Source organism: Lissotriton helveticus, chromosome 6 (genome assembly GCF_964261635.1).
Source record: "Lissotriton helveticus chromosome 6, aLisHel1.1, whole genome shotgun sequence".
Lineage (NCBI taxonomy): Eukaryota > Metazoa > Chordata > Amphibia > Caudata > Salamandridae > Lissotriton > Lissotriton helveticus.
This window is the reverse complement of record NC_136067.1, coordinates 889,892,670-889,904,169: the sequence shown is the minus strand read 5'-3', so window position 1 is coordinate 889,904,169 and position 11,500 is coordinate 889,892,670. Positions and strand designations below refer to the sequence as shown.

General features: G+C 43.5%; 1 protein-coding gene across 1 annotated transcript in view; it reads right to left on the bottom strand.

The window, feature by feature from the left end:
- Positions 1-2,072: 2,072 nt before the first annotated feature.
- The window catches only part of ZUP1 (zinc finger containing ubiquitin peptidase 1), a 131,460-nt gene continuing 122,032 nt past the window's right edge, over positions 2,073-11,500 (bottom strand). Inside the window, exon 9 of the mRNA XM_078648501.1 lies at positions 2,073-2,259. Coding sequence (XP_078504627.1) covers positions 2,212-2,259 — 48 coding nt within the window. The 3' untranslated portion in view covers positions 2,073-2,211. The remainder of the gene's footprint in view (positions 2,260-11,500) is intronic.

The following is an 11,500-nucleotide window of genomic DNA, read 5'->3' as shown; positions in this document are numbered from 1 at the left end:
GGATCAACATGAAGGTGATATGGCCATTCGGTTTACAGCTATGATAATCCATGAAAATATATCTGCCATGAGAACTCTCCACAAGCACCTTCTCCCCTCTATGAAGAGAATGTGTTAAAGAAAGTAACTACAAGTTTGACCTTTGGATGAACCACCTCACTGCCTTCAACTGCTCCCCCCTCATTGTTGACTCCGCCAAATCTCTCGGAAACACCCTACACAAGCATCTGAACATGAAAAATCATATCAGCAATGTGTGCAAGGGAGCTAATCACCTAATGAGGATACTCCGGAATCTCAAACCTTTCCTCCCACAAGCTGACTTGAAGTGAGTTGTCCAAGCGCTTGTTCTAACGAGGCTAGACTATGGCAGTGCTACGCTCTGTGGCCTCCCCAAATATACCTTGGCCCCAACTAAGGGCCTCACTGAATGCGGCGGTTAGATTGGTTACGGGTATCAAAAGAAACTAGCATATCTCACCAGTCTTAAAATCCCTAAATTGGCTGCCCTGTGAAGCAAGAATTCAGCTAAAGATGGCCTGTCTGTCTCACAATGCCCTCTATTTCAAACCCCCCAGTTATCTAGGGCAAAAGCTGGAATTATCCGGAGGGGGTAGACCTTCTCGGAGTGCTAACTCTCATCATGAGACCACATATCTTTCGTTAAAAGAGAACGTGTCGCTGAGTCTTCTCGGGCTCTGCGCCGAAGATCTGGAACTCTTTCCCACCAGAAATACGCAATATCTCCTCCAAGACAACCTTCAAATTGGAAGCAAAAAGATCCCTCATGAACAAGTTCCTACCGTAAAAGTTTTTAGATTGTCTACTCTGATGCTTTGGACCTTCACCCTAAGGCCTGCGTTTGATATTATTCTGCTCTAATATTCACTTGCTTCCCTTCCAGTTCGCTATGTTCCAATCATTTTACCCTTTGTTGTCCCTTCGATTGTAAACACATTGTTTGATGTGCATATTTGATTTGTTTGGGCTGTTATCCCTTTGATGATTGTACTGCAACTTCTACCTTCCTCAAATTGTAAAGCGCTCCGATATCCTTTGGGATCATTTTTGCGCTATATAAAACTTTATAAATAAAATAAATAAAAAGATAGAAGCCCTTGTGATTAAATACAAAGGGCCCGACTTGCTGAAAGAAATGGTAAAGCTCATTATTGGAGGAGTCTGGTTATAAACGTCATAGAACCGTTCATCAGCTTGATTTGAATGAGTTGTGTAGCTCCATCTACACCCTTTCATTAAATGACCCAGTTTGTGGACTCTGTTGTGATGGTTTTCATACATATTGTCATACCAACATTTGGAATGCTCTCTCGAAGATCATCAGGTTATAAACTGGTCTAATGAAATTTTGGAAATTGGTCCCAGCTCATTTATTTGGGCTTAAATTAGGAAATTATTCTTGAGCCTTAGTCCCAGACTTGCCAACTTCTAAACAAAAGGGGGGTGACCTTGGAGGGGCAGAGCCTCATGAGAGAGCTGCCTAAGCAGACTCTGCACTCGACCAATTCCCCCACACCCTCCCCACAAAAAATCACCAAAGGGTTGCCAGGTCACACCCCTTAATGGACATTGGCACTTAGTTTCCAAAGATCAGCTAGAAAGTCGCTTTGTGCAATGGTTTCCAGCTCTTGTTCTCTGCCACCGTGTGAGTTCATCTCCTCACAAGGTGATCGTGTGAAGGGAGCCGAAAACGTGTGACAGTGGCATCATGTGAGTTGGCAGGTCTGCAGTCCTGTAGGTCAACTCCTGCATTTTGCTTTCTTAAGTTTACCTTTGGAACCAGGGGAACTTCTCTGGAAGTAGCTATAAGTGTGTTCTATAAATACTATAAAAAAAAATGAAATCACATAGGTAGCATTACCCACATTCATGTAGAGTACTGGTCAATAATAGCAAAAGAGAAATTGTACAATTGTTAGCACTGTACACATTTTCTTGGGCACTGAGACACGCAGTTTATTGTGAGAGGAATGATATGCTGGAATCTTGTGTAATGTTCATTTACATATGGATCTGTGCTCTGACACATTGATATATTAACAATCACAAAATACATCTTAAATTATTTATTGCTCATGAGTTAAAATCTAGTAAAAAAAATATTGTGAGAGTCAATATATTACAAATCTGAACAAAAATTGTAACCGCCACAATTTATGATGTTGATAATCAAAGGAAGTTAATGGTTTCTCAAGGAACTCTTTCAGCTGTAAAGATTTTTGAAGCTTGTCGTCGAGCCTAAACAAAAAGAATTAACAATCGGTTATGTATGCAAGAAAAACAAAGTTCAAAGGATATATTAGGACAATGATTTGTGACACTTTCTCAACACATTAAAATGTATCTGTCTGTCCCATAACAATCTATCATGGCAGCTGCATAATATTATTTGCTGAATTTACAAAGTGTACACATCAATATTTCCTTTTATATAAGCTAGCACAGCAGATGAAATGTAATGCTGCCTGTAATAAAATCATTCAATTAATTCATCCACTGGTCCACACCATTCTAAATGCTCAGCCACAAGCAGACTCAATCTTTTTAACAAAACTAAACATGGAGGGGAACCTACACAGACCACAGAACTGAATGAAACGCCGCCCTATACTCTTTCGTCAACAAATACTCAGTTTCAGAGACACCAGCTCAGCACACAAGTAACCACTGCAGTGAGTTAAAGTCAATTCTGAACCAGAGAGGTAACGATTACAAGTTGCCTTGTACCTTTAACTATTTGGCTAGTTCAACTGTATCGAACATAGCAGCGGCACCCCGAGAAGGATTGAGGGGGGTAACACGAGAAACATAACACTTGCATATGCAGCAGATATGTATTAATTTAAAACACAATTTAAAAAGAATTGCCCATCGCTGCGCATGGCCAGCATTATGCACAGCTCTGCTAAAGGGACACCATACCAGTCAGTCTGTAGGTACAAGCGTCTGATTCGCTAGGCGGGCAATCGGGCATTACCCGAGGGGCCTGAGGCAAAGGTGGCGGGCCTTATTTTCTCCCATAGATAAAATCACATTTTCCTGGGCCGACTTGGCCGCTGGAGCTAAATCGCTGCTGTACCCTCACATCTAAGATCGGAACTCGTAACTAAATATAGAGAATAAACCAGTATTTGTAAAGCGCACAGCTACCCGTAGGCATCCCGCCGTCTGGAAGATTAAGCGAGCTATCGCCCAGAGTCACATGGTGCTGGCTGACCTGCCGTCGGTGCCGGGTACCGTGATCCCCAGCTTGGCTGGTTCATGGTCTTGTGCGATGGCCAAACTAAGCAGGCACAGTACGTGGTGGGTCTCCTTTTATTCACAGGCTCAGAGTGTGACAGTGAGGCTACTGGGAGTGGCTGAGCTCCTTTTGAGCATCACAGCCAGCACTAATGATACCTGGGGTGGGGTGAAAGGGGGCTGTGCAGGGAGAAAGATTAAGTGTGACCGCCTTCTAAAAGGTTCTTCTTTCGTTTCCAGCAGCAGCCCTCTACCACCTTGTTATCTGGGAGGGGACTTTGGTTCACTACTGAACAAAAATACAAAATAATGCAAGCAACCAAAATGAACAAAAAGAAAAATGTTTTTGACAACATAAATAGTTTTTTTTTTTTTAAACATCAGTGAAAAAACGTTTTTCTGGGCCAAAATGACAAAGGACAGTAACAAAAATAACTGAGCAAGGAGAGCAATGTGGAGAGAGACAAAAGGAAAAGTGAGACAGCAGAGTGGAGAAAAATGACAAATATGGGAAGAGGAATTCAATTGAGGAAGAAAGGAAAGGAGTAGGAGAGAGAGTAAGAGTGCTAGATATGCAGACAGATGGAGGAAGTGAGCGGGAAGAGATTAGGGAGAAGGTGATTAAAGTGGAGAGATGAGCAGAAATTGTTAAAGATGGAGAGAAAGCAGGAAAGTGTAAGGGGAGAAGAGGAAGGCAGAAAAGCGGTAGAGGATGTGGCGTAATAGCCAGAGCTGCAGACTTTGGAACTTAAGAACCAGGTTTGAGTCTCGGTGTTGGCTCAACATTCTGTGATTCTTGGAATATCACTAAATATCCCAGTGCCTAAAAAAATGAATGGTTACATGTAAAGCACTTCAATGCCTTTGGGAAGAGTGTGCATGATATAAAACTACAAAAAAGTGAATGGTGAAGGAAATGAAGGAGAGGAAAGCAGACGAGGGTGTCAAACATTTCCTGGTCTACGGGAAAAAAGGAGTGATGGTTACTACTCATATGCACTATCCTAATCCGTCTTCTAGGGCTTAGTTTAGAGGTAGTTTGGTGGTAGTGCTAAATGTAGATTACAATCCACCAGTGGAATTTCCTTCATCAAAGTAATGGATTGGTAAATTAAATTCTATATGTGGATTATCCTTTAGTTTAAACGCTGCCTCCAGGTACATGAGGACTTTCTGTTACTGTCTTCAGCAAAGCAATAAAGGGGACACATCGGAATATAACATTAAGTATAGTACAAAGAAGTTCAAGGGACAGAGGGACGTGAAAGAGGCTGACAGGAGAGAGCAAGACAGGGGAAGAAGTAAAGGTGTGCAAGACAGAAATGAAATAAAACTTCAAGGAGAGATACAAAATGACAGGAGGAATAAGCGCAGAGAGATATACAAATAACTGAAGAAAGAGACCACAGGGGAGTCAGGAGTGGTAGAAAGAGGGGGATTTGTAGAAAGATAGGAAGAGAGAGAGGGGAAATGCGAGGGACTGAGTGAAGCACATAGGTAGAATGAGAGACAGCAAGGAAAGAAAAATAAGTAAAGTATGAGAGAAAAAGTACTAGGAGATGGGTAAAAAGTAATAGGAAGAACAAGAGAGGTGCACACAGTAAGCAAGAAATGGAATTAGAGACAGAGTGAATGAATGGCTTTAGAGTGAATTCCTGCAACTTCTCCAGATTCAGATCAAGTCTCTACCAACAATGCAAAACACATCAAGTACGACAGTGCATGCGATCCCCCAAAGATATCTCTTGCAGAGAGTTTTTCTGAGTGGCAACCATAAGAGAAAGACCCCTGGTCCCTTGGAGTGGACAGAAGCCCCCAGACAGGGGAGATGCAGATGGTTCTCTGACTCATGGTCTGATATAATACAGGATATTGCGGGGGGGGGGGGGGGACAGACTAAGGGACTAATAGGTGACTAACACGTTCAGGCATGCAAAGTAGAGAAATGTATAGGCCTCAATAAAAGGTGAGACCACCTGTGGGTGAGTTGCAGTGGAACAATTGTATCAGATAGATATCCTCTCCTAACTTCCTCTTCCTATTGGCCTCTTTTTTAAGCTATATCTTTATTGATAGGGTTATTCCTTATAAGGATACCATGGTGTATATAAGTCATTCACGGTTTTGGCAAACCGCTCTCCATCTCCCAAACAGACCGATGTGCAGTCTGGATACTTCCCGAAGATATGAGAGAGGGGAAGGGGGGGGAAGGGGGGGGAGGAGAGACAGGGGAGGGTGGTAGGGTTGGGATCAGGGGTGGGGGAGGGACGATCTGGGGGTCAAGGGGTTTTGGGTCGTGGGGACAAAACAGGGTGAAAAAATTCAGAGATTATTGGTAAAAAATTCAAACAAAATTCTAAAATGTTAAGAACAATGACACAGATGGGAGTAAATTACTTCTACCTAGGTTTGTTTCTGGGTCAAAAGGAGGCAAGGGTTGAAAAAGAAAAAAAAGGGATATATATATTAGTCTAAATGGGTAAGATGACCATCTGCTCAGTTAATATAGGGGGCCTAGGGGATAGGAAAAAGTGAAAGCGGACCATAGAAATGCTAAAATTGATTAACTCAACATTGTCGCTCTTCAAGAAACACATATACCATGGGAAAAGAGGGGGTTAAATATGATAAAGGGCTATTCTTTAATGGCATGTTCTACACAAAACCTAGTGGGTCCACAACCTGGAGTCTTCCTACGTCGATAAAAATGAATTCTAATAATTTACGTTAAAAAAATCTATTATTCACAGCCATGATGACCCAAAGAGTGCACGTACACTCTACAAATACGCGTTATGTTATGAAACATTACAATATTTCAAAGCCAGCAATAATATAGAAGTACACAAGTTTCGATTCTGGCCCAAAGCCATGGAGAACAGGCACCAGAGGACCTGAGCAAGGGAGCGATATAAGTCACATCCTAACAAACATGTTATAATGCTGAGGAGCATGCTGTATGGATTACGCAAAGCCTCTGCAGACAGCTCTGTGCGTATGAGCTGGACTTTTGCTGCAGCTATTATATACTAATGAACATGTTTCCAACTTATTTTCTTTCACCTGACATGAGACGTGCTTAACTGTATTTTGTTTTTAACATTTTGCGAAGCACCCACATCTTGTTGCGGTGCATCATAAGGTGAGCGCTGTGCTTTGTCGGATTTCTGGGAGAGTTCTGTATATACAGTATGGGACAGTCTGGAACAGTGCGTTGTGCACCAGAAGAATGAGGTAGGACACACACAGATTTGTTGGCAGGACAGTGTGTGTGTGTGTGTGTGTGTGTGTGTGTGTCAGGTGGGCTTCACGCAATGCATAAAAGAACAAGTTACTTACCTTCAGTAACAATATATCTGTAAGAGACTTAGATTAGTTATAGATTCCTTACCTTAGAATTACCTCCAGGCGTCAGACTGGATCCGGAGAATTTTTTCGTAAGCAGTACCCCTGCGCGTCGAAAGGTGGCGTCGGTCGTCTCCGCATTCGCCATTGGCGTCATGGTTGCCGGAATGACATGGAGGTATCTGGATGCCACCCTCACGCGCAGACGTTAGTTCTTTCCTTTTCCGCTCCAGAGTGCAGATACAGAGAGAGCGGTACCTCCAGTCACTTTTTTGCAACTTTTGTCGACACAGTTTTTGAGTCTATTGACTCCTGGTGCACGTAGGGATGTCCGGTTTCAAGGCTTGGGGTTCCTGTCGAAAGCTGATGTCGGTGAGGACTCCGCACCGCGGGTGGCTGGAATGCAAGGTAGCAGAGAGGTACCTGGCAACGGAACAGCAGGTTAATATGATGGAGGAGGTACTGAATGCTCTTAAGACACTGGTCGTCAGCCTAACGGAGCAGATGCTGAAACTGAAAATGCACGCTGAGGACACAGAGGGGCGCTCCCGGAAGTTATACTCTGCGTTTCTTGGGATTTCCTGAGGGAGTGGAGGGCACGGCTCCGGAACAATTTCTGGTTCAGGTCTACGCTGCCGGAAGCTGAGTTGTCTCCACTATTTGTGGTAGAATGAGCCCACCAGAATCTGACGCCACCACCGACACCTGGAGGCCCGCCACGGTCACTCAGTGCAAAGATTTATCTATAGGGATAGAGATGTTATTCTTCAGGCCGTCGGGTGACAGGGGAACCCCACCTTCGAAAACCAAGTCATTGAGATCTTCCTAGACTATACACAACACATAGCTGCGACAAACATTTGGGGGAGTGAAAAAGAAGTTGAAGGCCATAGGAATCAAATATATGTAGCTATATCACACAAAGCTAAAAGTAGTACATGGAGGGCGCTCGCATTTTTTCATTAAACCTGAAGAGGTTTAAAACTGGCTGGAAGCGTGGGGGGGATTGCCGTATACCCGTGCCAGACCCTGGCGGGCCAGGGCCTGGTCCCGCGAGAATGCAATGGACCAAATAAGTGGGGAAGAGACGTGGCAGATGCTGGAGGCTTTCAGCGTTGAGAACCCGTGTGATTGTGTGGTAGGCTGGCACCCTCCCTTCCCCCCCGCTCATTGTTATATCATATGTTCCTATTCTCTCCTATCAACCACCTTTTTGTAGCTGGGATAGTGTGCGGGGAGTGGGTTGCGGGGTGAGGAAGAGGTGATTGATGTGTGGAGTGTGGTACCTGAAATTTGTAAGTAAGGCGGTGGTAGAGGAGGGCAGCTGGGGACAGAATGTGGGTCAGACCTGAGATGTAGCTTGCCCTCACGATATTCAGTTCTATAGGAGGTGTAGGGACGTGGCACTGCCACACACATTTAGGAGTCACACACATTTAGTTTAATATTTTCAGGAGGGAACGGCATTTGGTATGGGTGGGGAAGACACATTTTTTGTTAGTGTTTACCCGGAAAGGGGTGTGTAACTAAGGATGTTAGTGTTTGGTAAATGCAGTGTGATGTATCATCCCATTAGGGGAGCGTGGAGGTAATGTGGTGCTGTGGTTGGCTCGGGGGAAGAGCCTGAATGGGGCACCAGAGAGGAGTATCTTGTTTGACCTAATGCTGGAACATATACTTTGAGTCACCTGGAATGTGGGAGGGGCCGGAATTTCTTCGTCAAATGATACAAAATGAATGCAAACCTGAGATGACTGGTTGTCCACATCACAATGCTCCATTAGACATACCCAACAGAGGGGGAGGCACAGAAACTGTACAAGAAAATGAGGGGCCAGTTTTATTCCACTACCAATTCCAGTTATGCCAGGTGGGTCTTGATATGGATGGCGCCTCAAGTCTCATTCCAACTAAGCAGCTTCTAAGCTGATATTGAAGGATAAGTATTGGTGTATGATGTGATGGGCAGGGTGGAAGGAATAGGTTACTTACCCTGTAAGCATCCATTCGCAGCATGTAGTGCTGTAGATTCATAGGTTTAGCATACTCCTGCCATCTAGTGTTGAGCTTGGATATTTGCAACTTGTTTTTCTTCAAAGAAGTCTTTCGAGTCACAAGGTATGGTGACTCCTCCTATAGTCCGTATTGCACATAGTCATTGTCTCCTTTGTTAGATTGTTTTAGCTCATCGGGTGAACTTAGAATAGGAGCACTATAGTGTCAGGAAAAATGAGCATGCGAGTAAAGATAAGGGGGCATATTATCAAGGAGGGCGGTAAGAGATAATCGCCGCTTTAGCGGTCGTTTTAGGGCGCTAAGCGGCGATAATTCTATCGCCCTATTAGCAAGCTGTCGCTAACAGCAGTTAGCGACAGCTTGTAGGCAATAGCGAACGGTTTGGGGCCCGCTTTGCATGTCAGCGATATTTATCGCTATTGACATGCAAATCGGGCGTACCCAACCTGTTAGCGACTGAAAGCAGTCGTTAACATCGCTGTCGCCTATTACCAACGCAGGCGTAGCGATGGAAATATTTGCGCTAAGCGCGAATATCTCCAAAAGCTAACGCCTGCTCAGACCAGTTCTTAGCCATTATATCCAATTGGAGGTGGATATTATGGCTAAGACCTTATTGGCGTTAATGCGTGAATATTGCTTCAGAGATAAACGTTGCTAATAGCACGTTATCTCAGCGATAATATCCGGCGATGCTTGGCGATAAAAAAAAAACTCGCTAAGCCCATTTAGCGATAAATATCGCTAGTTGTTGGTAATGTGGCCCAAAGTGTTTTAGGAAATAAGTAAATATGTCAGCCAGTAGCGTCCGGGGAGGAGGGTGTATGCATACGACTGTACCACACTATAAGTGACGAGTAGACGCTTACAGGGTAAGTAACATATTCCATTGGTAGCATGTTTTGGCTGTAGATACATATGCTTAGCATAGAATGTAAAGCTTTACTTCCCAAAAGCCGTGGGTTAGCTATTGGTTGATGTAGATGTTGAAAAAAGTTTGTGATACAGCGTGACCCCACTCTAGCTTGTTGATTAGGGAAGACAATAGTGTTTTATGAATGTATGCGAGTTATTCCATGTAGCTGCTTTATAGATAACAGCGAATGGGATGTTTCCGAGAAAAGCCATTGAAGCTCCTTTTTAGCATGTGGAGTAAGCTCGTGGAGTTACATGTAGTAATCTCTTTGCAGTAGCAAGTTTGAATAAATGTTACAATCCAACTTGCCATTCCTTCGGATTTAAGGAAACTTTTTGGGGGGATTGAAAGTACAATACAAAGTTATGTTTTACGAAGCAGTTTAGTTTTCTCAATGTAATACATTAATGCTCTTTTAACATCAAGTGTGTGTACAGCTCTTTCTGCTACTGAATCTGGATTAGAGAAGAATACTGGCAGTTCTATTGTTTGATTTGCATAGAATGCGGAAACTACTTTAGGAAGGAACTTTGGATTAGTACGAAGTACCAATTTAGATGGATAGCTTTGGAAGAAAGACTTTCCCAAGTTGGCACTTAAAGTTCACCCCTAAGAGATGTGATAGCTACCAAAAAGGCTACTTTCCATGTGAAAAACTGTAAATCACAGGAATGTAGTGATTCAAAAGGTGGTCCCATGAGTCTAAGGAGAAGAATATTGAGGTTACAGATTGGTGCTGGCTGGTCGGAATAACTCTTTAGTCCTTCCATAAATGACTTGATCACTGGGACTTTAAAGAGTGAAATATGTTTGTCTGTTATGCATGTAAGCAGCGAGAGCTGCTAAGTGCAAATGAAAAAGATAACAAATAAGGTCTTGCACCGTGGGTAAAAATGTCTGGATTTGTTTAGCTAACCAGTAATCTACAAATCTTTTCCATTTGGTGCCTTAAAAGGCTCAAGTAGGTGCTCTGCGTGCTTGTATTGGAATGTCCTTGCATTCCTGTTGCTTTTCCACCACTGCAGAGAGCAAAGGGCCTATCCACACTAGATCCTGTAGATGCCCTCTGCTTGAGACCACTGCGATTGAAGAGTGCGTTGAAGGGCGCACACATGTAGTTGTGCGGTCAGTACTATGGACATACATGATGCCATCATTCTGAGAAAAGGCATGACTGTTTTCACTGTGACATAATGTGGCTGAAAAAGAGGTAATGTGAATTGAAACATTTGCACCCTGCCTGGACTGGGATAGGCTTTGGCTGTAACAGTTTTTTATGTTGCACCTAAGAACGGTTGTATTTGCAAAAGTTGGAGGTGAGATTTTGCTGTATTGTGTGTGTACAGCCTAATTTGTGTCAAAGGTTGATTACCCTTTGAGTGTCCTGCAGGCATTGCTGGTTGGTGGCACTCTTGATCAGTCAATAGTCTAGATATGGGAACCCATGAGTGCCCATCCTCTCCCCCCCCTTCTGAGATGAGCTGCTACCACTGTGAGACATTTTGTGAATACTCTTGGGGCAGTAGTTACTCTCAATGGCAACATCTTGAACTGGTAGCGCTGTCTATTTACTTGAAAACAGATACCAGCAATGCACTGGATGTACCTGAATGTGGAAGTAGGCGTCTTTGAGATCTATGGCCGTCATAAAATCTCCTTGCTGTAGCAATGGTATCACTTCCTACAGTGTCACCATATGAAAGTGCTCTGACAGGATTTATCTGTTGAGTGGCCCGAGGTATAGAATAGGCCTTAAAGTTCAATCCTTTTTGGGAATGAGGAAGTATAGGGAGTATATCCAGTGCATCTGGTGTTGTTCTGGGACAAGTTCTATAGCCCCTTTTTGAAGCAGAGCTTGGATCTTCTCTTGAAGAAGTGTAAGGTGTTCTAGAAACATTTTGTTTGTGGTGTGTGGTGGCATTGTGGGAGCTGTAAGTTCTAGGCAGTACCCATCCTTTATGA